The following is a 27,907-nucleotide window of genomic DNA, read 5'->3' as shown; positions in this document are numbered from 1 at the left end:
AAGAACCATGTATTTAGAGTTGTGCAATTTTTTAAGTCTCCATGTCAGTCTCCCCTGCTCTTCCCCCATGCCCAGACTTCCAGAGTTGGAAACTTAACCGACAGTGGACTGACTTACATTCAATTTTTTAAACATGAGTCTTCAAGCACAATGCTGATGATGTGCTCAGGAGAAAATAGAAGACAGTGCAACAAAAAAACCCCAGTAGTGCAAAATAAGCCACAAACAAAGCCCAGATACAGTCCTGTTGCTGTCTTAACACAGTATGCCTGAGAAACAACAGAGATATGAATGGAGGGTCAACAGATATACACAAATTACTATAATTACAAGTGCTGCACTTTGGATTTTTAGAGTCACAAAACCAGAATTGGTTGAAGACACATCTCCTTCAAATCCATTTTGGTTTGAGCAGTAAATTAATACCAACCTGTCATATTACTCACATGTTCTGTTCCTCAAGGGAAAAATAAAGCTGGAACCAAGATCCTTTCACAACACAACAGTTTTGTACTTAAATAACCATCAAATAGCATCAATTTCACTTTTTTTTTCAGAGAAAGTATTTCGGGATTAACTGCAAGTAGTTGGTCTATTGAAGAATGCTAATGTTTTATTTAAAGCCATTTGAAGACTTCAACCTGAGTTATGATACGGCCTGATATTATTCTCCACCACTGTCAGTATTAGAAGAACAAGAAAAGCCAGTGAAAATAAAAGTTACATCACTTTCATTCTCGAAGTGAGAAGGATACCTGCACTTGGGTTTAGATTCAGACACGTTTCTCTACCCTGGCAAGTTGGTCTATTAGAGAGGAGGTATATTTCAAAGGTACCAAAAGTTATGCTCTCTAGTGATATCCGGATTAGTCCCCATTAGTCAACCCAAAGAAATACAGAAATTGCAGTGCAAAAGTTAAGTTTGGGGAGCCCAGTTTGCCCGCAGTGTGATCCATGAACAACTTAAATGTTTTGAATAAATTGCCAGGACAGGGCAAACGCAGAGTAGATTCTGCACAAACGGATCGTTTTCTTCTTGCAGGATTTCCTTGCATACAACAGACCATCTATGCTGGCAAGGGAAAGAGAAAACAATCCCTTCTGTCCCAGGCTCCCTCCTCACTGTATCTGGTGGAGGGAGCTTTAGGATAGACTCACGGTGTGCTGCGTTTATTCCAGCCATTTCCTTCTGCCTTTAAAATCTACATTTGTAAGGCGGAGTCACTTAGCCTTTGCCTCTGGCCTGTCTTTCATAATCCAAAGAATTAAAAGGAAAACTCATTTCTCAAATGAGTATATCCTTCTGAAGGGCTTTATCACAAAGAAGGCTGAGAAAATTGGCATGATGGTACAATACAAAGCAGTGTATTTTGGTGTTAGGCAGAGAATAGAGTAAATGCAAAGATACCCCTTCTTATTGCCCACTGATTTGGACAAAGGGAAAACAATCAGGAAGAAAATAAAGGGGCACTGGAAAGAGTGGCAATGTTTCACACATTTTGTTTTGTCTGCCTGTTTCTTAATGACTGTCCTTACCACTGATATTTCCTGAGTAGATTTTGTCATTTACAGTCTGCTTTAGCTGCTTTCTTTCAGAAAGAAACACCAGGGCAGTGGGAAGTGGGGAGAGCTTTGCCTTCTGCCACACTGAAGCCAGTGCTATAGAAGTCAGCAGGTTGCAAGGGCCATCCCTTTAAAGGATGAAACATTTACAGAAACCTACACTGGGACATCCTTGAAGGATCATCCTGGAACTGGCTGTGTCTTGATGTATTTGAAGTATCTTAGAATATGCCCCCAGTAATTAACTTGGGCAGCAGCAGCAGCCTAGCCACAGCATAAGCAACAAAACTCGCAGAAGAAGTTGGATGACTACTCAGGGGCCTAGTCCACATGGAAACCTTCTGATCTCGGGACTGCTCTTCTACCAATACCTGAGCTGTAAGGTTAACTCATACACTTTTAGAGAAGGTGTAGTCCCTTTAGACTTTTTAAACTTGGCATCTGGAGCTCCTTAGGAGGGACATTTGCCCCTTGTTTTTTTAAGAAGAAAAGAAGTCCATATAATGCTTTGTGTAATAAACCCTTGAAACCTGCCTGAAGTGTATAGGCTGTGCTACAGTACAAATGCCGTTGCCTACACTGAGTGAATAATGGATAATGAATGTTTCATTCCCACATTTAACTTCTGGTTCATGAATTGCCCAAAGGCAAATCACATTAGTCATAATCACTTGCTGAGTAATTTCTACAAATTAGTTTTGGTCTGTAGCTCCATTGCCCACAGTGCTTTGTTATTAATCATTATTATAAATTGATTCCTTCATTGGCTGGTTCTATTAACTTGCAGGTGACAAAATATTGCTTTTTGCCCTGATGGGGTGAACATAGCGTGTAGACCTGCACTGCCAGTAAAAATAGCCACCCCTGCAGATTAAAATTTGTCTGCTGTGAGTTCTGTGAAGTTGTTTAAACTTGTTACTCAACCAATAAACTCATCCACAGTAACAAAGCAAAAATAAAGCCTAAATGTACTGAGTCCAGTCAGCCACCATCCCAGCCTGCAAAGCAGCAGGAGGTGGCTCTGACCCCAACCGCTCTTGCCCCAGCCAGGCAGAGCAGGGTCCCCTGCACTCCCCCTGCCAGCCCCCCCACTCTAGGACCACGGTACCACCATCTCTCCAGAGCAAGTTCTCAGAAAGCTCTTACACATTGTGCACTGCCATGTATGCAACTGTTTCTTAGGGCAGTATGTGTCTGAGGTCATAAGAAATGAGGCAGGTGGGGAACAGAGAGTCGTGCTCTTTTTCAAAGCAGGAGATGCCAGTTTCTGGTTTTCACTAAGTGACAAAGGTAGTAGCAGCTGGGAGATGCCATCTGAATGTATACAGCAGGATGTATCTCTTGTCTCCAGCATGTTCCTACATCAAGTTTCTTTCAGTTCTGTGGCAAAACAAATAAGAACCTGGTAACTGCTTCCCACCAGCAGCACCACCCCACACCCTTGAACACCTTTTGAACAGTCCCTGTGCCAAAGACCACTGGAGCAGATACGACGGTGAGTATGACAGGGATAAATGATGGTGGAGATCCTTCTCTGACTTTCACATAAGATGACAAGTGTGTTGCATAGCAGTGTTGAGGAACATTTTCATATGGTTCTGATAGACTAAAATGCAGCAAATTCTTTAGCAATTCAAGTACAAATTCATGGAGTTATTTATTTTTCTAGCTATAGATCACTCTCACAGTCTTTAGATTGGCTGCTGCTCTAATGCAGTCACAGGCATCGATCTTAATTTTGAGATGTTCTGCTGCAGTCTTTGCTTTTATAAATACTATCTCTTTTTATAGGTATGGTACAAATCTTTCTTCCTGACCCAGTGTTTAAGACCAGAAATACCTTTTTGCAGATTCACTGTTCCACACTAATAATTTGCAAATTATTACAGTAATCAACAAATGAAAGAGAAATATTTAGGATGATAGTACCACAGTGACCCGAGTATTACAGAACTGCCCACTCTGTGTGCCCTAGGGCTCCTCTTGTCCATCTGTTGTCCCCCTGCCTCATATAACTCCCCAATGACTGGCTATTGTCTCCTGCTCTTTCTTGTTTAGGAGACAATTTGAGGAGCCTGTTGCTTATATATGAGCCCTTTCATGGTTTTAAGTCGGTTGGACCTGACTGACAGAAACAAATGTCACATTCCCAAGTGCTTTGCAAAGAAACCGGGATTTGCTCAGGTCCTCAGACCCAGCAGATTCTGTTTATCTGCTCTGGAATTTTCCTTTGTAAGCATTATTTTTGAAGCGCTACTTCATTGGAGCCTTGACTGATAACTTCTACTCCATCAGTGGTCTACAAGCACTTCTATTGCATACGCCTTACTGGGACCAGGGCTGTTTGTATAGGTAGCAAAGAAGCTACTGCTCTGTGAACATTCCTGGCTTAATAGAGTTAGACCACTCATTCTTCAGTAGCTTTTACAAAAGAAATTCCTGGGCACAGCCAGGCACTTCTTTAACATTGGGAGGAGCCAGCGTAGCAAGCCTTGAAGCCACAACTCCATTCCCTTTTGTTTGTTTTCTAGCCCCTACGCAGCTGCTTATCCATTGTAATCCCTGAATTGATCCTGTCATTGCAGTTCAGGGAATCAGAAAAATATCTCATAGGGGAAAAGGATCACTTGGCTATAAATCTGATAGTTTACAGCTCCCTGGGCAAATGCTGAAAAAAGCTTCAGAGAACAAAAGTCCGTCTGAAAATTCAGCAAGAAAGCCTGTCAGCCCAAATGGAGCTATTCCTACTTTGTGGAAGGAAAGAATTAGCTCAGTAGCCAGGGCTCTGTGCATTTTACTTTGCATGTACAGCAAATATATCTACATAGCCAGATGCTTTAGTCATCAGTCCAGATTTTACCATAACTCACAGTTAGGATTCCAGTCAGATATGCATACAATGTTTCAGGTACACAGGGAGCATCAAGTGACAACAGAGGTTATTCATCAATATATCAGAGTATGTGTCTGTAAACCACTTGCCAGGCCCAAAAGGAAAATGTTGTTCCAGGCAAACTTTAGTAGGAAGATGCAAGATAGAATGGGAGAGCCCAGGTAGTGAGTGTATTGTTCTCACAACATGCAGAAAGCCTGGACTTTCTGAGATGGGAGGAATCTGCTTCCTCTTTTACTGGTGAGGAAGCCTGAGCCTGAGCTCAACAAAGTCATCAGCACAGCCCCGGTGGGAGTAGGATCAGACTCAGGGGTTACTATTCTGATTCTTATGCAGTGCAGCAACAACTACAAAATGAAACAAGCCATAAATAGTTTAATAAGAAAGAAAATAGGGGTTTGGTTGGGGTTTTTTAACGAGTCTGTTAAAGACTGTTTCACGTCTTTCAAATATACTTAGTCCAGTGGCATCTGTACTTGTAAGAACGGATATTCAATTACCATATAATTGTGTATGAGTTTTTCCTCAGTGACTCTCTTGAGGAATAGCCTACGAGTTCTTTTCTGCACTGTAGAGCCCAGTGTAAAATTATACCAGTGTAACTAGAGTGGCAAGATCATTACTGTGTTATAGTTCCATAAAGATCTGCAAAACTCAAAACTTCAAGCTGTGCATTGTTCGCATTCTGTTCCTGCTAGTGTTATGGCTGCTGCAATCCCGTGAATCAATCCCAATTTATTGGCACAATTATTCTTACCAGCCTCACTGAAAAGCAAATAAATACTGAAAAGTTAGAGCCAATTAAATGTCTAGTGTGCTCAATCAGAAACTTAAATTACTTTGCACCAGCAACTAGGACTACCTCGTAAGTCCTTCTAGAAAGCACAGGGAATCCCACACTTAATTGCCACTGGACCATTTTGCTACACATGAAGGGCAGCTGAAGGAGATCTGCAGTCAGGACTGTCAAATAAGTTCCTTAATTGGCAGGAGCAAGTGAGGATGAAATCAGTCCTGATCCTGAAAATACTTGCAAGGGTGAAGACATTAGAGAGCAGCAGTTCTACTCTCTCCAGGTGAACTACAGCACAGCTATAATTATCCACCAGTGTCAGAGTCAACAGGAGTCATTCTTCCTTCATTCTTTCTTTGCAAAGGTACCAACAGAAGCCTAAAATTCTGTTGCGCACTACATAGGTGTGTGCGAGAGGTGTTTGTGTACATACATACAGGTGTCTATGTTTCTTGTGTGTTACATGATGAAGCCTCTGATAGTCAGACCTCTGACAGCATCAGTGAGACTAGAGCAGTTTCTACTTCTATTCCCTACCTTCTGCTATCAGATTTCTAATTGGAAACATGAGTTTCAGGACTGGTTAGGGTGTTTATGTGTCTATACATGAGCACATGGATGTAAATGGAAAACCCATACATCCTGAGAGAGCCCACAATAGGCTGATAGAGCCCATGAGCAAAGGGCATCACTGCTTGCACTACTGACTGCACATTCCTTTATACAGGAGGCTCAGAAATGCCAAGCCATTTCAACTGATGGCATCATAACAATAATTATGTTCTGAACTATACAGTTGACAGCATTTCTCAAAGAAAGCTGTTGATGGTGATGTTAAGGACAAGGCCAGCTTTGGCACATGTATTGCTGTATACAACTCAGTAAGTATAAAAACTGGAATTTCTAGGTCATAAAGCATAACAAAATTACTGTCTTCATGGGGTGTAACACAGATAAATCATACAAACAATTTTGTCCAGATACTAAATGTAAATTATGGCAGATTTATTCTAGTTATTTTCAATGACAAGCATCAGTCATCTCTTGATCAATACACAATCGCAGACCTGATGAGAGCGCTAAGCATCTTCTTTTCAGGCTAAATGGAAGAAGAAATTAAACACTTGTTTACGAAAGGGTAGTGAGGAACAACTGGAGGCTACTGCCTGAGAAAATGACTTTAGTTACAAAGTATGAGCCAGACTAGGCCCTGTGGTCTAAAGAAGCTGGGGATTTCTTTCAGTGACTTGAATGAAAAAAAGGACTGTGGGATTTATGCAGCCATGAGTGTGTTCCTGGGGAAAAGCAAAGAGACTCCTTTCTTCTCGGGCTCCCTTTCCACAGGCACAGAATGAGCTGGAGGAAGACCTGGAACTAGTGAAGAAAAAAACTCCCTGCTCTGGTTTCTGTCTTGGCAGGGCAACAGAGCTGTATGTACACCATTTGTGATATGTAGGATTGTACCAATGAAATGTTTGTATTCTTGGAAAATTATCTGCATCTTTTTTAATTTTGGAAGAAATTCTGAATTCTCTTAGCTCAGCACCCAAATCTTTTAAAAATATTTGTCCCTTTTCCTTGTGCTGACTTTTCATCACCATACTGACCAGAAGCTAGAGACAAGACTAATGAGTTCAGGGTTGCTGTAGCTTGGAAGGTGTCCAGGTAAGAGCTGATACATTTATACTCTTGAGCTGTCTTTAACACCTCAATTTAAAGAGAAACTGCCTACAAGGAAACCCAAAGAGTGCTGGCTTTCCTAAGCACAAGTTGAATCCCAGGGACTTGCATGGGTGAGGTTGAAAAAAGAATGTGCAGTTAAAAAAGAATACTACTATGTAGTCACAATTAATAATCTCTTATACCTTCTTTGTTAGATAAAGCAATAATGTGTTTAAATCCTCTGGGAAAGGGAGCTGTCTGTATGCTTTTACATACCATTTCTTCTCATAGAAGGCAAGTCAGGATGCTTGTGCCTCCAGTGAGACTTTGGGAAAGAGCATTTGCTGGGCATCTGTGGAGCCACCACTGTCCCTGAGAACAGGTACCCGGAGTCACACCTTGCAGCAGCAGGTGCCAAGTAATTAGTCTCCAGGTCCCAAGTCTGAGCCTTCGGAAAAATCCTGCCTGGGCTCTGCTTATTGTCCAGAGGCTTAAAACATCCCAAGATCCTCTAAAGGCAACCTGCTGCCTGAACAAATAGGAAAAGATGTGCAAAGGAGAGAGTTCTGCAAAGGAGATGAGAATGTTTAGGTTTGCAGACATACTCTAAAGCATCTCTCTTTTCCTCTAGCCTCAAGATACCAGGTGAATTTTGAGGTTCAAATATTTGGCTGTGTGTTCAGAGGGTTCTGTAGGATTTCTGCATCTGTTCGTTTTGTAGCTGGAGAATCTTCCCCCCCACCTAGCAAATCCCACCACCCACAAGTAAATGTCTTTTGGCACTGACTGGTACACCGTCCATAATACTATTTAATAGCTAATGTGTAATCTGTGGGGATAACAACACCCCATCGCAGATAGTAAAGAGGATAGGAGAAAATTAATATCACTACCACTTGCTAGCCAGCGGAGCCCAGCATGGAAATCCAAGGCATGCTTGCCAGAGGAATGATGCTGAAAGAAGAGTGATGGCTCCGATGGAGCACTCAGTATCCATGGGAGATGCAGTGATGAAGTGTCCTAAAGTTGACAGTGAGTAAGGGATAGTTGGACTTGTTCAGTCCAAACATGCCAGCTGTGAAATTCATCTTCTGTTTGTCAGCTTTCATGCGCTGTTTCCATGTCACGCCAAGGACAAGCTGAAAGTTGTAATATAAATAAGATGTCTGTTGGAGAAATGTGTTTCCTGTTACATGTTTTGTAAAGCAAATTCAAGTCAGCAGTTGAAGTGGTGCCCTGGACAGCACAGGTAACATCTCCCAGATGAGCACTGAATGCTTTGTTTACATTGCAAAGGATGAGAAGTGGGAGCCAAATGAAACCAAATTACCCAAATAGGGAATTGAGCTGAATTTGCATGCTAAAAATGGGATTTTTTTTTGTCTCACTTCCAGGACAATGCCAGCAATGAAATACTGCATTTTTGCCAGAAGAGGATAGTGGTGTGCAATATACCGCTGGTTCCGTAGTTAAAAGAAGGTTGCTTCTGCTTTTGTCACTCCTTTGCAGCCAGTAATGCGAGGGACAATTAGAATACCTCAGAGATTAGAAAGCTCGGTGGTGTTGTAACCAATAGTGTGAAAATTGGTTGGTTTGTCCCCTCCATGATGATGGAGAAATGCACCAAAATTAATCCTGAGTAACTATAAAGAACAGCAACAAGCTTCAGGTGTATCTCAATTTTATTTCTTTTTTTTCATTTTTGTAACTTCTCTTTCCAGTTTTGTGTGCTTAGATATTGCACTTGGCCAGGAGACATTTCACTTCAGTTGCTCTTAGCTTGTGTATAACAATTTGTTGTTATTTTTATAAAGATGGCTCAAGCTGAGCTGATGGGTACACTGTTACTCCAAGAGCAACAAATGTACCCTCTGTGACGTGTATTTTTAGGGATAAATCTTAAGTCAAATACACATTCCTAATTAACCATGTGTGAAATCAACCATGTTGAATTAGGGGGAAATTTCACTGGATGCCTATAATTAATCAAAATACGAAAGATAGATAAACTAACAAACATAAGGTGTTAGCGCAGTGAGAGGATCTTTATTTATAAGCAGCATTTAGCACCATTTAATTCATGAGTTTGGTTTCTACTGACCATCTGTCATAGCTGCTGTCAGCTTCACAGGCCTTGTGAACTTTGCCAGTCCCGGTGTTAGACTTCAAAAGATGCTGTGCCCACTCACCACTATCACACAGATCCATAGACCATATTGTGGCAGCATGAAACAAAGAGTGGTTTTGGCAGGAATAGAAAAGGCTGCCCCTGTGTTTCAGTTTTTCTCCTTCCAAAGTAGCAGGCATTTAATTGGATTAACTGGACTGAAGTTGCTACTGCTTGAAGGAGTGGCATCAGGTTCAGCGTCAGATGCCTTCTTGGTAATCGGAATATTCTTATTTGGGGCCATTTGAGAAATGGTGGGAACTAAACCCCTGTTGTCTTCTCAAACAAGGTTCATGTCAAGGTGAAATGCATTAGATATTTCCAAAATTGCTTGTATGGCATAGAAGTCAGGAGCTTTTAAAATATAAATTATAAAAACCTTAGAAACCTGGAAAGCAAGTAAGGCAAGGGACACTCATGAGCTCTGTCCATGACTTTTATCAATGCAGCCTGGCACAGCTGATTGCAGTAGACTTCAAAAGATGTTTATCAAGTATTAATTCTTTTTAAATTCTCTTTAAGAAACGTGTGGACATGGTAGTCCCTATCAGTTCCCCTCTTTGTATTCAGCTCACAAACATAACATATTTTTAAGGCCTGTGGAACTTGACATGTATATTTGTCACATTGACACAGAGGCTGTTGTTGAAACTCCTTTCCATAGTCTCCTGTGACTACCCAGGAGCTCTGGGAAGAGGTTTGTTGACTTGTGTTCTCGCCACTGTCCTCACACTGGCAGAGGAGGAACTGTTCTCACCTCTGTTGGAGAGTATGTGCATCTGTTGTTGGTGCAGCTGAGTAGCACAAAACCATTTTGCTACCAGGTGCAGAACATTGAGTTTCAAATCCCTGTTGCTTTCTTGAAAATTCATGTTCTGGGCTAAAGTTCCAAGTGTATTTCAGATTTGGCAACAAAAGAAAGTAAAAATGGACAAGAAGCATCCCTTAGGTGTGCGCAGATATAGATATCACATTAATAATGTGGTATCATTTAGTAGCTATCGTTTTTTACAAGTTTGTAATCATTTTATTATCTTAATCCTGTTATTTTGGTGTCTCATGTAAAATCATTGGGTAGATCACAGCTTCCTTCATAGTATTGGTGACCTTCTGTTACTGACCTCTGATCTGCTTATTGTCAAGATAAAAACTTGGGTACACTTTGCAAACAACACTGGTATATGCTATGTTTTCTACCTCTCTTGAGCGTTCTTCTCTTTTGCTGCCTTAGTGAACATAGAAAATACCTTGTGAAATAAAAGACTCACGGATTCCGTAGGAGCTAATAAATAGGGAATGTATGGTAGTCTGATGAGGCGCTTGAAGTTGGAGGTAGCTTTTGTTTCGAGCTGTTTCAGGAGGCACATTCCTGAGACCCTTCTCTCTTCCCATTGGCAAATCTCCCATGAGAGTTGTGGTAAGCTGGATGCAATCATTCCTCAAAATCTTCTCCATTAGCATAGAGCTGGACCAGCCAATAGATTTTTATTGTCTATACCATGCCTAGAGTGCTTGCCTACATAGCTTCAAGCGTCCCGTCTCCTGGATTTCCCCACCTACACTGAATGCATATGAATTACAGGTTGGTTCCTGCACTACAGGTGGACCTGTGGCAGCCCAGCAGCCCCTTCCACATCGTTGAAGGTATGGTCACCGACGTGCGAGTACCCCAGAACACATCCCGAAGTCTGCTGCCCTACCTCCAGCAAGCAAACATCCAGTACACGTAAGCCTGTGCTTCACTTTTCTCTGCCTCGCTCCGGAGATCTGGCCTCTAAGGCAGGTCTGCATCTGCCACACCAAGTGCACTTGAAAAATACGTTCCACATCATAGCAATTAGACTGGCAGACAGCTAGACATTGCCAAGAAAACAACCATTTTAATGGGAGAACAGAAAATCTCCCACAGGCAGGCAGTTTTAATTAAATGTCCTCCTTTGGAGTCAAGCTGAAGTGTTTTCAATGTATATGAAATCATATCTGTTAAGGGAGGGATGGTAATTACTAATTCTACAGCCTGCTTTGCCTCTGTATTTAACAGGAGCTAGGTTTGTTTACAAGTGTGCTGCAAACACAGAGGCAAGCCTTCCTCATGAATTATAAAGGAATGTACTAGTTCTCTTTTATAACTTTCCATTCCTCGTGACCCGACGCAAGTCAAACAGAACAAATACAAGCTAAGGATCACATATCATTTATAGCGTTCCTTAAAAGCATTCAAGACAGAGTATACTTATCATTTCATATTTATCAATATGATATACTAGACAAGAATAATGTTGTTGTCGTTAAAGCCTTTTCAGTGAGATGCCTAAGTGTCTGAATAATCAACTAATGAGTTATTTGAATTCTGAAACTTTTGCTGAATAAAGCTCTATGTGAGGCTGTTTATACTTACTTCTCAGTCAGAAAAGGATGGCACAAATCAAACCGTGTATTATATGTACTCTTATCAAAATTCCATTCTTATTATAACAATGGTCTCTTATTAATTTTTCGTTCTAAAAATACAAAAACAAACATAAGGAAATTAATTACGCAGGCCCGGTGGCTGAAGTTCAGAGTGACTTTCATGTGGGTTCAACGCTGCTTCAGTTTTGTTTGTGTTTAAAAATGAGATTGGGATTTCTGTAATTGTTATCCTGTGCTTATACAAAAAATATCCCCTAATTACTGTGCCCCGGCAGTTGTATTCACGTCTGCTGCTGTTCCTGCTCACAGTAATCACCTTTAATGAAATGACAGAAGGCCATTTTATATGTGTTATAAACACTCCCTGTACTTGAAGACCTTTACTTACTTTGCAGAGCAGAGTGTGCAAGGGCAAGAACTGCAGGAGTGAAGGGTTTCTGCAGTCTACCTGAAACAACGTGTTACAAATACTAGGACAACATTACATTAATTTTCCACAGGGAAAATTTCCTCTTTGGCATTTGACGCACAAGTTGTGTGCACTTAGAAGGAAGCTGGGCAGCATTTTGTCAGCTCCAGACTGTTTCTTTGCTCTCGCTCTTCATCTCCTCACTGCCTGTTTTGGAATCCTTGTCCGCTGGGTCCCAGCCATCAGAAGCAAAACCCTGCAAAGCCTCAGACGAACATGCGCTTTGTCCTGACAAGCCTCCTGACATCTGTAACTCCACAAGAGCCAGCAGGACTCGCCACGAGAGCAGCAACAGCTATAGTCGGGAAGCGGCAGGAGCGGGGCGGCCAGGCACAGCCGTGCCCACGGCGCAGCTGGGCTGGGGACCACAGCCCTGAGCTGAAGCGCGGCTCCACAGCCCAGGGGCTGAGGTGCCAGGCAAGGTTTCATGCAGACCCTTTTCTCATGGCTGTTTTTCACAATATTTTTGTTTTATTTCATTTTTGAGGCACCATTTGCAACTATTGCTACATCCCTTTTGGAACTGGAAAATCTGAGGCAAACACCATGTAAAACTTCAGCCGGACAGAGTGATGCTTGCCTAAATTATGACAAATTTCGAAAGACAGGAAGCATTAAGCAGCCCTAATAATGAGCAAGGTGACCAGCCCTTGCCTATAAGACAGGCTTATCTGTCCCAGTGTTTGACTTTATGATGAGAAGACGGTCATGAAAACAAGCTAGGCATCAGATAAACTCTTACTGCACCAAATTGCCTCAGTTGTAAGTTCTCTGACAACCAAGCCACTTAGGTTGTATTCAGACCTCAGGGACTTAAGAGCCTTTGTGTTATAAGCACACAGAGTACACAGTCATTTAAGCGTAAAGAAAGATTATCAAATCTCATTTGGAGTAGAGACACATAAACAATCAGGAGTTGTGAAGTTAAATTTATTATTGTAAAAGTGAACAAAGAGAGCCTGATCCTGGAAGGTACTTACACTAATCAGAATTCAGCAAAGCAGGCAAGTATTTTTTTAACATATCAGATGTCCTAATGACTTGAATAAAACCACTGCTTTAATCTAACTACAGGCTTAAATGCTTTACAGTACTGGTCTTGGAGTGTACAGCAATTTGCAAGTCAAGACTATCAGCCCTTAGTTTGCTTAATGAAAGCTGCTGGTGTAGAACAATGTAATTCCTAATTATACAGTTACTTCACTAATACATTTGAAGATGAGGATAACCTTTACTTTGATATCATATGTAGATAGACCTATTATCTTTGAGGTATCTGCTGCACAGTTGAGTTAGGATCAGAGTGAATGCAGTTTCTTTCCATCTTTTTCCAATCATTGCAGCTAATGCAATGATTCAAAAGGTTGAATGTGACCATTGTTTTACAGGAATGATGAATTAGTGGTATGGTGATTACACATTGCCATGCTTTAGGAGAAGGTGGTATACAAGGATGACTCTCAGTTTTACAGTGACATTTTTACTGATGTCAGTGACAATATTCCCAGCTCCTGCCATGGTGTGATGGAAAGAGCATAGATGCTCCAACTTCTTCAATATAATTCTTTTTAGATGTTTTCTGTATTATATTTTTATATTCATATCATTATTTGGTTTTGCCATAAAACGGGAAACTTTTAAGCTTATACCACTGTTTCTGCATTTTGCTCTTACTGCAAAGAACCTCTCACTTTTTATGCAAGCATATTTAATTTTCACTTAGTATTGTTTCATGTTTGTCCTGAGTTATTTTAAAATAATTGGCAACAACTGTTGCAGAGTAGATGATGTAAACAACAAACCACACAAGATTTTTTGTTTGTTTGTTGTTTGTTGTGTTTCAGACAGAAAGATAATGCCACCAAGTTCTTCATTTTTTTGCTTTGCCTCTACAACTTGTAGGTATAAGTAAAGTTCCACGCTGGTACAATAACTCCCAAGAGAAAGTATGTGCATGTTTTTCTAAGCCTAAAAGGAGATTTTTTTTTTTTATGGTTTTGAAATCAGTTTTTGAAGATCCATGATCATGTAGTATAACGGGATTATAAAAGAAGACAGCAAATGCTACTCCATAAACAAGTGAAAGTGGCTTCTTCTTCACATTGGCTACCTTATTTACATCATTCTGTGTTATTCACTTAACAAGCTCATTGTGTTTTTTAAAGGCACTGTTACATTTCAAAGCAGCTGGAGTATTTATCTGGCAGCATATATTCAAATAAGCCTGAAGCACTCTATTGTCAAGAAATAACGTCGGGATGGTTTAACTCCTGCTGTACTACTTCTAAATGTGATGATTGTTGTTCTGCTTTAGCCTGTGTGTTCTATCAGTTTTTCAGCAATACCGCTGTCTTTTTTTACCTAGGATTCTCATATCAGACCTACAGAAAGCAATAGAAAACCAAACTGGGCTGAGGTCATATAGGAATCGAAGGTCCGTCTCTGGGTATAACTACGAAGTGTATCACTCCCTGGAAGAAGTACGTGAAAATTCATATTGTTCCTCTTATCCGCTACACTGTTGTTTTTAATAAGGCTAAGATTTCACTCTCTGTACAAGTTATGGTTACCTGTTCATCTTCAGCACTGTTCTGAATGTTTCTTCTTCAATAATAGGCACCTTCTTGAAAACACATATTTTTTAATATTTATATTCAAGGCTTATCTTTACATGTAACTATTTTTGACAGCTTCTGAGTTTTGTTTTTAAAGTAGGTCTTTTACTCTGATGGAATAAGAGATTTCAGTGAGTGATTAGTCTCACCGAGTCACTTAAGTAAGCAACGTGAGCAAATGCTTAAGTATTTGCACAAGAGGCCCAAAGACTTAAAAACACTTAGATACAAATTTATGTATAAGGGATACTATCCTGGATGATAATGGGGTAAATAATTTCTGCTGATTTCGGTGTGCTCACATACATGGTTTCAAACTGCACCAAAACAAAGTCACAAGGTTGAGCATGGAGGGTGCTGCACCTCAACAAGATCTGGTGCCTGTGAAAAAAATATTGCAGGTAGCATTCAATCCTGCAGGTCAATCTGTTCGCCATTCTGTATCCTGACAGGCAGACTGAGAGACCTTCTTTCTTCATTCCATTAATATTTAGTGGGAATGACAGATTAGCCCCATCCCCAGATTTTCGATGGACAGCTAATGCATTCCAGTAGTGGCCAACATTAAAATGGGAAAAAAAATCCCATGTGACTGAAGGCTGCATCCAGCCACTGGCAATAGAACTATGAGAGCCCAATGATGATTAAAGTGTGAAAACAAACCAACAAAAAAAAAAAAAAAGGCATAAAAAGAAAAAACTACAGGAAAATCCAAAAACATAAAGAGGACTGAGAGCTGAGATTAATAAATGTGTTACAGTTGTTTCCCATGAAGTACAAAGATTGAAGCGACAATTTTATTTCTGTATTTGCAGATCCAGGCTTGGATGCATCATCTGAATAAAACTCATTCAGATCTTGTTCACATGTTCTCTGTTGGAACATCCTATGAAGGGAGACCACTGTTTGTACTCAAGGTAAAGATTAAATAGTCACTAATCAGACTAAAATCTGGAATTGGGGACAGACACTTTGTTACTTATGTTATAGCATGTACACTGGAGACGCAGGTTAACAGTGTTTCCTAAGGATGAGTTGCTAAGATCTAAGTATCTCTCTCAATGTCATCTTTAATGAAGAAAAAAAAAAAAAAGCTGGAAAACTAAAAGCCAAATCCTGTTTACTTGGATTGGATATGCATGAAGATAGATTACTGGACAAGTTCAATTAGCAGGATTTGGATTTAAGGGAATTGGAAAGTTTTGTGTTTACAGACAACTTGGAAAGCAGTTGTGCTGGAGAAGGGCCCCAGAGGACTCTGGAGTCCTTCTCAGCACGTGCCACATATGCTTCCTCCTTAGCTACTGACAAAATTCCAGGGCTGTGCACTCTCAACTCACATTATTAGGACCACAAATTAGAGGGTGTCGGCAAGATGCAAAAAAAATTTTACTTTTATTGTACTTTCTTTTCACCTGCTGTTGCAGAGTTCTGAAACTTTGATTCTGCATCAGGCTATTCATGTAGCATTGTTTTTCCTCACCCTGCTCCATGTGATATTTAAGGATATCATTCCTCATAAAAGAGAAATCGACAGATCTCACTTTTCCTGTAATTTTTTTCCCATAGGTCAGCTTCATTATCTTGGCATACCTGCGTATCATTATCTTGGCCGCACCTTTGAAAACAATAAATTCATGTTCCTTTATACGAGGAAATTCAAAATGGTTTAGTGTTTCTAACATTGTAGTATTTTCTCATTATTGTGTTTCACTAATGTCATGAGACCTATTGATATTTCTATGAATATTCACACTTCAAGTTAGGTAAAAGATCACGGCCCTACAAGAAAGCTGTCTGGATAGACTGTGGGATACATGCAAGAGAGTGGATTGGCCCTGCCTTTTGCCAGTGGTTTGTGAAAGAAGTAAGTGTTTAACTATTTACAGTCATGCAGTTCCTTCAGTTCAATAAACATTGAGTTTTTGCTATAACTGATCTAACATATTATTAATAAGAAAAATAACTAGCTATTATACCGCTTTTTTTATTTTTTGTTTGTAGAACACTTAAGTGCTTGATAAACGAAGCTGGTAGTGACAGCCAGACACAGCTAGGCACAGGACAAAAATATGTTGGCACATACTGGCAGAGATATGAAGTAGGATTTTATTCCAAGACCTAAAAATGTGAAGACTGTAGTTCTGGTAGCGGTCCAGGTAAATCAGTGCCAGTGTGTACTGCCTCACATCAGTTCAGCAATATCTTTGCTTTAAGGACTTAGATTAAGACATTTCTCTTGTGTGTAATTCCATAGGAATAGTAAGCCAATATCATGGAATCTTAGAATAGAATCATAGAATCATTCAGGTTGGAAAAGACCCTTAAGATCATCGAGTCCAACTGTTAACCTCACACTACCAAGTCCACCACTAAACCATGTCCCTAAGCACCACATCTACATGTCCTTTGAACACCTCCAGGGATGGTGACTCAACCAGTTCCCTGAGCAGCCTGTTCCAATGCTTGATAACCCTTTTGGTGAAGAAATGTTTCCTAATATCCAATCTAAACCTCCCCTGGTGCAACTTGAAGCCATTTCCTCTCGTCCTTTCACTTGTTACGTGGGAGAAGAGACCAACACCCACCTAGCTACAACCTTCTTTCAGGTAGTTGTAAAGAGTGATAAAGTCTCCCCTCAGCCTCCCTGTCATCACCATCATTAGACTCTAGATGATCAAAACACTCCCTAACATACAGCGCTACTCCCCTGCCTCTCCTTCCTTGCCTATCCCTTCGGAAGAGTTTATGGCCATCCATTGCAGCACTCCAGTTGTGCGAGTCATCCCACCATGTTTCCGTGATGGCAACCATATCATAGTTTTCCTGCTGCACAATGGCTTCCAGCTCCTCCCGTTTGTTGCCTATGCTGCGTGCACTGGTGTAGATGCACTTCAGTTGGGCTACTGATCCCACCACCTTTTTGTGGGGCAGAAGCCCTGATTCCTACATGACCATTCTCAGGCACTTCTGTGTTTTCTAACACATCAATAACCCTTGCGTCTTTGCTGCCGCATGGGCCTCCATCCCTTACCTCCACTGAGACAGCAGACCAAAGGACCTTGCTAGCACACCATCCCTCAAACACTGGCATGCTGCCCCCAGGCTTGTCTCTAGACAAGTGTGTTCACCCCAGGGCAAACTTGGTTTTATCCCTTCCCCCTTCAAATCTAGTTTAAAGCTCTTTCACTGAGCCCTGCTAACTCCTGTGCAAAGATCCTTTTCCCCCTTTGAGACAGGTGTACCCTGTCTGTTGCCAGCAGGCCTGGTGTCGTGTAAATTGACCCACGATCAAAAAAACCAAAATTCTGCTGGTGACACCAGGCTCAGAGCCAGGTATTGATCTGGTGGCTCTTCTTCATGGACAGATTTCACCCAAAATGATAGACTTCATATTCTCTGAATATCAAGTTGTTCCTCCAATGTTTCTCTGATCCTATCTTAGTGGATTTATACTCCCTTTATCTTTGATATGTAGGGTTTAGCCTTCATATCCATCCATTTGCCACTTCTCCAGTACCTCTTTTTTTTTTTTTTTTTTTATATCAGCATTTAATCTCTTCTACTTTGGGATTCATTTCAGATGCATGATGTGTTTGCAGGATTTTGACATTTCCCCTTGGCCAACAAACTTTTGTTCAAGTTGGGATATTACCTGCACAGTGGAGACTACTTTGCAATGCAATTTACAGAAGTCAAAGAAGGCTTAAAAAATCCAACGCATGTGCTTTGAGTATTTTGCATACCATTTTTTTCACAAAATAAGGGGTGCAACTTCTTTTTGCAAGGGTCTTCCTATAAACACACAATTTTCTCACTTCTCTTCCACCCCATCACTGTGGAATTCTACAATGTATTAATACCTTCTCTGATTTAAAGGATCTGCCTTTGATTTTCTGGGATCTCTCAACTCAGCAGAAAGATCCTGCCCCTATAAGTCCCTTCATGAGAGTAAACTTCTGCATCATCAACACCCTAATGCGTTAGCTGAGATGATCATATAAGCATGTGTCACCTTCCCTCAGAAGTCACAGCAGTATATAAGGCAAGTACAGAAATAATGGGGCCACTACAACTTGGGTGAGCCCATCAGCATGGCTGCAGATGCATGGATAGGCTAAACCAGATCCAGGAGCTGATCTCCAAAGTTCAGTGTGCAATGATGGTGTGTCTTCTTATTAGGACTTCCGTTACTGTAAAGATGAACAAACTTGCAACTATTTCTGAGCAGCTTTCCTACGCAGGAGAACACGCTACAGTAAGGAAGGAAGATGTTTGGGACAGACAGGCACTGGTGGGAAAGCCTATTTCTCAAGTACATCTTCCTTACCAAGGTTTTCCCGTAAAGCACTATACAATGTGGCAGCAAGGTAAAAATCACAAGGTTTCTCTGTAGCGCTTATGGCAGAATATAGGCTGTGTATGTGTATATAAAAACCTTCTAGTTGTTACCTGAGATCCTTGGAGAGTAGCTTGCTAGTAAGACTGTTTCACTAACTATGTAAAAGCATTTTCCTAGATTAAAGAATGTTTCTGTGAAGTTCCTTGAGACTACAAAAATGTAGCACCTTTGTGTGGCCATCTCAGTCATGCATTGCCTTTGTTCACAAATGACATATATTTTCTTCTTTCCTTAGAGCAGTATTTCAACCCAGCATTAAAGCAAAAAGCATCAGGATAAGAATACATTGTGCTCACAGTCTCCATCATTATATTAAAAATGACTGGGAGAGGAGGAGAGACAAGATGATTAGATTGTTTGGTTTAGGATATTGCTTTTCTCATTAAATGAATTAGACATTTTTAGCAAGAACTCTAGGAAAGCTGAAGGCCTCTCCATGCTTCAAACTCTGCAATTCTCTTTTGCTAGCAAACTCCTCCCTTAAGCACCTCTGCAGCCCAGCAGCCCACTTTCCATCCTCCCTGGCGCTTACAGGCAGTTCTGAGAAAGGGCAGTCAGCTTGGAAACAGATTTTTCCTGGCATGTTTGTTGACTCTAAGGAATAGCACCACAAGCCCATTGATTTAAGGCAAGCAAAAAGAAATGTTGGATTTATGTGATGTTAGCTTCTTTTCTAGCAGGAACAGCATACGCGCATCCCTTTACTGTGCAGGCAGCCTGAAATATTTTATCGAGCTTTCACTTCACCCTGTGATCTCTGTCACTTGTTTTTATTGAGGTATCCATACTCCTGTGTACAACTAGGCTTTTCAAGTCATTTAGCTTAGAAAGCAACCTCTCTGTGTGAATGTCACTTAACATTCAGGCTCAAGACCGGGTGCTGCAAACTTCACCAGATACTCCCATCCAGCTTGGGAACACTCAGTATCTTGCTTGTGCCTCTGGAAGCAGCAGCTCCTGAGTGCCACTGAATTTGCTGCAAGCAACAGGAGACACCATCTCCCATAGGGTATGGTCAGTGGCTCCCCGCTTTCTACAGAGCATCTGGAGTTGTTCACCTGAGCAGGACCCAACTCCCGTCTATCTAGAAATGCAAAGCAGACTCAGGCAGATCAGACTTGGGAAGTGAGGGTGTGAGGCTAGACCGTGGGAAGGCAAGAGGCTGCCTGCTATGCAGGCTTGTTCTGTATTTGGGCAAATACAATAGTTAGAGAAAAAGAACATATGAACTAGAGAAAAAGGGAGAAAGATATAGAAGTTAAAGATTAAAAACAGAAAGAGAACGCACAGGAAAGGATTTTGCATTATGGGATAATATAATTGAAAGTACAAAACCAGCCTACTCACATTTTGAAACAAACAAAAGGAGAGCAAAGACTATTGTTTGGTTGGGGGGGTTGGGGTTTTTGTTTGGTTTTTTGTCTGGTTTTTTTATTATAATCTACTCCAGCATGAGCTTTAGCCTTGGCTCTGTATTCCATAGGTCTGGTGTTAATAACGTCAGTGTTTGTTTCTGCAGAAGGCATCCCTGAATGCCTGCAGTCTCTCAGCTAAAGATAATCAGATGTTCTACCAGATGTAGCAATACTGATGGCCTCTGACAAACCCTACCTCATGGTCATTGAATTTCAAGTCAAGAAATGGGACACCGTGCGCACACAGGATCAGAGCTTTAGGTACCAGCTAATGAGCCACAGAGAAGCATCTGCGCCGGTATTGTAGTAGAATACCAGTTAGGTTACAGTGGAGTTCCACCCAACTTCAAGCCTTACTCAGCTGGAAAGAGGTGGAAAAAGGCCCTGAGAGTGGACATATTAAGAGACCTGTGGTGGAGCAGGGAAGCAAGAGGAACTGTACAAGGAAACAGAACTGATTACATGTGGACTACTTTGAAGGCAACCTGCAAAGATAAGTTAATTTAATGTAACCCAGAATTTGTGTCCACAGCAAAAGATTGGGGGGGGGGGAGGTTTATTAGCCTAGATTTTTAAAAAGACCACACGGGATCTAATCATACATTAAAATGTGTTGGTAAATATTACAAGCTGAAAAAAAAGGGACTCTGTTATGTGTTATTACTTTGTAGAAAGCAGTAGGCTTTAGAAACAAAATTTGTTTATCAGACATAATATGTCTTTATCCAAAATTAAATAGCCCTCATAGAAACAAAGAAGCAAAACCTATAGAGTTATTGCAAAAGTACAATTACATATGTATATGTGTTAAATAAGAACATTTAACTCTTCTTCATTGGGTGTGCAATTGTGAGAGGAGAAGCAGAATTCAGATATCAAATTATCCAGACCTCAAATTTAGCATTTTGCCATTGTTTTAAAAATCTGAAATTTGGTTCACAGGCTGCTATTCAAATTAACATCAAAACTAGATTCTGTTTCAGTTTTAGTGGAAGCAGATGAGGATTCCCATTACATCTGGTTTGACTTTCTTCCCTCTAGTAAATGCTGCCATTTGATCCATGTCAATGGTGTATAACCTTGAAATGTCATTCACACAACATTTTCAGAAAACAACACACAAGAGATGTGACTTTAAGATGCACAATTCTTTGTTTCTGATGCAGGAATTTGTATTTCTAGATTAGAAACTACAAGAAATGTAACTAAAAACCTTCAAGAAGGAAGCACTGATTGTACTTCTTGACAAAATGTTCTAACAATCTAATGGCAACTGTAAAGGGAACATCCATTAAGATCAAGTGCATCCCGCTAAGGGATCGGCCTCAATGGGGCCTCGAATGAAGGTGCAAATAGCCTCACACTTTGGAAACAAAGTAAATTACACCATTACCCTCTTCTCCCATCCTCAAAAGTGGGCCTTTTTAGGAAAAAAGGAAAATTAACATGTGTTGACAGGTTTCAGTATATCTGCATCTCAAATGTGAACTGTAGCATGCTCTTCCATAGACTCCCTAGGCTCTTCTATTTTTCAAATGTTTAAATCTTGAGGACTTTCCTCCAAATAGTATTATTATTCTTTGAATGTGTGTCAGCTTACATTGCATTGTGCATAGCCACTTTTCTTTAATGTGAGACTGTTGTGGGTATTTTTCCTGGCTGAGCAGTGCTACCGTCTGCTTCTTCTGGGACAGAACCTAGCCAATATCTAAAGTCTTTGCTGAAAAAATGTTCAGAATTACTTCTGAGCTTTCTGGATTTGATCAAGGTGACTTGATAAGTTTAGTTTGGGCACTGACCTTGCTAGACTATCCATGAATGTTCCCTCGCCCCTATCCACAGGCCCACTGGAAAGGAGCTGTATAGTAGAGGAATCCAAATCTGCACCTCTGAAGCCCTGCTCATTCTGCAGCACTATATCATCCTTTAAAGATGGGCCATAATAGCTGTCTCATCTCAGAAGAATCCCAAATCTGAAAAGAATATCAGTATGCTCTGTATACTTTAATTTGTGAGATGTGTGGCTGAAAGTCCAAATTCTGAAATGTGGGTGTTCTATGATCCCAATTATATGAGTTCCCAAATTATTCAAGATGATGTGTTTGTGCTTCATCGTGCACCCAGGGAGCAGAGAGGTGACCCTAGGAAAAGAAGTTAGAGGCTGTGGGCCTTTTTTCAAATGCTGACTTTGGTACTGATTGCTGCCAAAACCAGGCCTGAATCCTGTCTTTTCACTCCATAATAATGAGCTAAGAGAGACACACAGACTGTCCAAGATGCAAAATGGCAACACCTGCCCCCACTATTCTAAGCTTGAGACTGATTTATGAGTCACCTTGTGGATGCATATGGGATGCATACTGCCAATTAGCCAGCTATTAGGCTTGTGGACCTGGCCCCAGAGATCAGTCTTTACCAGGAATTTTGCAGGGTTTAGGACCTCAGATTCTTCCTCAGGAATGTTTATGAAGTGCTTGACTGTAAAGACAGGATACCTAAAATAATACCACATACACATATATAGAACTGAATAAGGACAACAGTGCAATCAGACACAGGTCCAAGCAGGAGACCCAGACAGTGTCGGTGTTAAAAAGGGTTGGCTCTTCTTCTGCGCCATGCAGGCTATGTGGTCAGAAGGCCATAAAGCTGTAAGTATTCCTACTTTAAGATCTGCTGAAAGCCAGTGTAGCACTTATACTCATTCTGCAAAATTCCATAGTCTGTGTCCTGATGGACAAAACATCTGCAATATGCTGCATCAACAGTCAGAGCAGCGTTCAGTCATTCATTCCAGTGCTGAAGTCTACACTGTCAGGAAAACAGCTTCTCATTATGGATGATATCTGGGTCTTGCTGAACTCCATCAAAACTGGTAATCCTTTAGGAGTCAGAAAATTTATTTCCCCTTGCTATCCATAACTACCAGAGCCTCAAAATACTGGCTGATTATGAAATTCAGATACCAGTTTTTCACCCACTTCAGAAATAGTCTAATCTTGGGAGTCTGTAAGATAGTTATGTGAAGCAACACACTTATGTTTGTTAAAGATTATACGCTTGACCTAACACTTGTCAACAGACTTAAGTCTTTTGAACAGGTACAGCTGAAATGCCATGTTCCCACAATGCAGGATTTCAGACTAATATTAATTTAAAGGATGCTCCTTACACCTGTATTTAGTTATTCTTTGAGACAACGTAGTTAGTTCACTCCCTATGATAGGCTTTCCAGCTCCATTTTTTGGAGTTCTCCAAGCAGAAGTTTTGAACCATAGAGGAAAGAAAGCAAGGACCTGATTGCCTCTCCTTATATTTATGCCACATTTATGCCACTCCTGTTCCTGGGGACAGATACACAACTGTTCTTAACATATCTTTGACTGCTGGCTCAGAGAAACCTGAAGAGCTTTTGAAATCATTTGAAATATTCCAAAGTGAATCAGAAGCATGCAAGGCCAAAACAAATGCTGTACCTGTAGCTTTTTCCTTTCACCTTTTAGCTGGATACATTTCTTCTTTCCAAGGTCTGTTCCCTTCAGCTAAAGCTCTTCAGCTGATGTTAGTTTGACTTGACATTTTTTGTTACTCTTTAAACCATCGCATCTTCTTGCTCTGTGAAATCTTCCTATCTGTTTTTTCCTCCTGTTCATCAATTTTTAGTACACCCTTGTTTTAGGAAGGCCAGAAGTTTCTAAGGGCTGTACCTTGGCCCCCTGCAGCCCCCTTCACAGCTGCCAGTGATGATGCCACTGTGAAGACTGGGCTTTTTTCACCTTGAAGGACCAGTCACCTGGTGACAGATCTCTCCACAAATGCTCTGCAGCAGTTTCATTAAATGCAATGCAATCATTGGAGGTTAATTTTTATTGTTTGCCAGACTCTAGTCTCCCCAGCTGTCTTTTTAGCTGCCTAACCTCAGAAAAAAATTGACTTCTCCGAGTGCTCCCTATATATCCATTATCTGGAGGAAAAATCCATCTGTTTTATCCTGCAGCATCTATATTTGAAACACTCAGCCTTACTTATCTTTAGCTAACTCATTCTTCTCTGTCAGAGCTTCTGCCTGAAGCACTATTTGTTTTCCCTCCATCAGAGAGATCACCTCTTCCAGCCTCTTCACTCCGTACTTCATTCATCAGCCTTTCAACAGCAAGAAGTGCTGGTACAAATGCAGAATCTGTTTTATCTTCATGATTTTTTTCATTCTCCAAATGCTGTTCCGGCCATTTGAAGTTTCTGTGCAGTAATCACACCTGTGTGTGTGTAGTTTCTGCTTCTACTCAACATCCCACTCCACAGCTGGTTCAGTTCTGAATGAGTTCAGTTATTTTGGCAGCCATCTTATATCCCACTTCACTCTGAGGATCTGCACCTCTCCAACACGTCCTTGCTACTGAAAACAGAGATTACTAATGTGCACCACTTCTAAGGGAAAGGAAAATAAAGTAGCAGTGAACACTACCAACAAGAGTTTCCCAGACAGGGCCCTCAGTTGTGACGCTTTTTCTTTTAATGGATAAAAGCTAAGCCAATGCCAAAAACATGGAGTGCAGTACCATGGAATCACCACAACGAGGCATGTGATGCATTGCTTTAAAAACAGCTGTGGCAAACCATTTTTAAACTGTGCCGTATTTCTTTCTCTTTTGGTCCATGGTGGATTTTCCCAGGTTCTATTCAACAGTAAGACAGTTAGAGAAGGTGCTTTCCTTTGCTGTGACATCTTCATGATGGCAAAAGAACAGTTAAAATGGTTTCCAGTTTTCCAAATGGAAGTACTGCATTATTTCTCTTGTGCACTTTCAGCTACCCAGCTGCATCCTTCTGCCTACCCATGATCTTATGAAGGTAAAAATTACTTTCATTTTGCTTGCAGCTATTCATTTTTCACAATGTGCATACATCTTGATAAAATGAAGGTAACCCTGCAGCTGTGTTGTGCCTGTAGTAGGAATTCTTCAATGCCACTTGCTAGTGCAAACTCCTATGTAAGTATTAATCACTAGGACATTCAAATTCTACCCTGTGAAGGCTTTTAAGCTGTTGGGTATGTTCTTCTTTAAGGCATGAAGAGAATTCACATTGTTCTTCCAACATATTACTTGCCCTAGAGAAAAATATCTTCTTTATATTTTAGCGGTCCACTCCTGTATGATGATGCTGAGTAATTAGGGCCTCAGTGAAACTACTGATATGCAGAAACACTACTGAGCATGAGAAAGGACTGTGAAAAAATTGTGTTTTGGACAATGTAGTTGTTTCAGAAATGGACTTACAAGCAATAGTTTGCATCTTAATTATCTAACTGTGTCTCAACAATGTAATTAAACAGTGTATTCAAGTGAGTTCTGTTGGGTTGCCCTCAATATGTACTACCCTGGACCAACATAACTAGGTCGTAAAAGTCAAGAACTACATTTTTCTGTGGTAGACATCTTGGGGGGGGGGTCTCCACCAACTTGGTGGGCCTTAATTTCATACAATTACTAGTAGAGACATTTGTGTTGCCCCTTTCAGAGTATTCACAGTGCTTTAGAATAACTCAGGGCTTTCCTTTCTCTGCTGGACAGTCCTTGACTTATTTGGGACCTATGAGGTGTTTTTATGTAGTACCTCTCAGAATGGAACCAAGAAATTGTGTCTCCGATTTCCACTAAAAGAACTGTGTAACTATGCAGCTTCTTCCCCACAAGATCCTGCAATTGCTTGGGTGGTCCCAGCCTTGCACAAGCTTCTTGGAACTGCTGTTTGTTTCTCTAACATGTCAATCATGCCATCATCCCTCTGCCTCTTTTCTGCTTCAGCGACTTCTCTGCATCCTTAAGTAGCAGCATAAGCAAGGCTTTGGGATCCTGCAGGTCCTTCATTTCACACTCTTTTTAAGGGCTCTCTTCTGAGTGTTGCAGAGTAGTTGCAGCACACTCATCTTTTTCAGTTGCTGTTGCTGGGTTCCTACTGTGGGAAATGCTCCCAAAGAGGAAGGAAGATCTTGCTTGGTGTTAAAAAAAAATAAATCAGACACAGCTCAAGCTTCAGCCTTGAAAATTTGACCCTTTTTGGTTTTAGATACTCGGTTGTATCTTAGCCTTAATAACAGGCTTACCACTCTGCTTGTGATTTGAGTGCCAAAGCAGGACAGTAGCAGTAAAAGGGAAAATGGAGATAAAAAGATGTACTGCTTCCAAGTACAGAGACAGAGCTAACTACTAACTTGCCAAACTGATAAAGCGGCAATGAAGGCCTGAATGGCAGATAGTGTCACCCTGCTAAAGTGTAAGAAGTACAGACAATAGTAAAACATTGTATGTTACTGTCAGAAAGGATGTTTTAACTGATATCTTAATAATGGCATGGAAGAGTTAATCCTGTTTGTTGGAAGCATTTTTGTGCAATTTCTGGTAGAACAGCAAAGGAGTCAATTCCCTATGCTAAAATAGTAACTGTTTAATTCAGTGTGACTGTTTAATTCAAAACCAGAAACAGCAAAAGCTGATTGTTACCTTAAATTTAATAATAATTAATTGTGGGACAGCAAATTGTTATTAAGCTCAACTGCAATTTCAGAGTTTCTCTCAACCCTGTCTCCTTGCTTTGTCCTTCTCAGTCAATCCCTTTACTTTATAAAAAGCCCAACTGCATCCTAAATCCATTTTAAACTCTTGCCTTTTATTGCCTTGGCAGTTTACGATATAGCTCTTTTGTTCACTTCATCCCCCAAATTAAATTTCCTATGGACCAGATCCTCAGCCAGTCTAAGCTGGCATAGCTCTATCAACAACCACCACCCTGCTGATCCAGATGATCGAGCCCCCTCCTATTAATCATTGGTCCTTTCCCCTATCCCCCAGGCAGATTGCTTGCATGGTGTTGGCAGGGTTCCTGTATCATCTGTTCATTCACTAATAACACTATTCAGCATTTATTGGGCCAGTCTGGCTCTCTGTGCATTCAGCAGCAAAGCTGCTATTGATTGCATGATGGGGAAGCAGAATCAAGCCATGTAAAGTCACGTTACTTTGTATTCTGAGCGCTCTGTGCAAACTACAATGCAGTTAATTCACTAATGGTTTATATTCATCTTGCTTGTGTCATAGTGAAGAGAAAATATTTCTACACTGTCGGGGGGCAGGGGGGGAGTGGTTCACATGGTTGTTTTTCAGGGGATTTGAGTCACGTCACAAAAGGCAAATTTTGGGCTTTGCTCCAGCAAGGACACACCTTAGTAACCATGAGGCACATTGCCAAAGACCTCCCTGTTAAGGGAGGTAAGATTATACAGCCTGTGTTGCCTGATTACTTGTATCAAATAAAATTGCCAGATAAGAATAGTATGAAGGACAAAATATTTTCAGGAGAAAGAGTGAATATCATCTCACTTACACCAGGTTACACCATCTACACTCTTACTTGCCATGAAGAAGAAAGCTGCACCAGGTCCATTACATTTGTAACGAAATGCTACTCTAAAAGGGTAACCAAAGTGTTAAGATAAACCATATATGCTTTAAAGAAC

The 27,907-nt window shown here is 40.8% G+C and overlaps 1 protein-coding gene across 1 annotated transcript in view; it reads left to right on the top strand.

Moving 5' to 3' along the window:
- The window catches only part of CPA6 (carboxypeptidase A6), an 85,532-nt gene that overhangs the window by 41,256 nt on the left and 16,369 nt on the right, over positions 1 to 27,907 (top strand). Inside the window, exons 3-6 of the mRNA XM_069779482.1 lie at positions 10,680 to 10,804; positions 14,325 to 14,439; positions 15,390 to 15,491; positions 16,337 to 16,441. Of these exons, the coding sequence (XP_069635583.1) occupies positions 10,680 to 10,804; positions 14,325 to 14,439; positions 15,390 to 15,491; positions 16,337 to 16,441 (447 nt within the window). The remainder of the gene's footprint in view (positions 1 to 10,679; positions 10,805 to 14,324; positions 14,440 to 15,389; positions 15,492 to 16,336; positions 16,442 to 27,907) is intronic.

Source organism: Haliaeetus albicilla, chromosome 3 (assembly GCF_947461875.1).
Source record: "Haliaeetus albicilla chromosome 3, bHalAlb1.1, whole genome shotgun sequence".
Classification (NCBI taxonomy): Eukaryota; Metazoa; Chordata; class Aves; order Accipitriformes; family Accipitridae; genus Haliaeetus; species Haliaeetus albicilla.
Note: the sequence above shows the minus strand (reverse complement) of the source record. Positions and strands in the feature narration are given on the sequence as shown.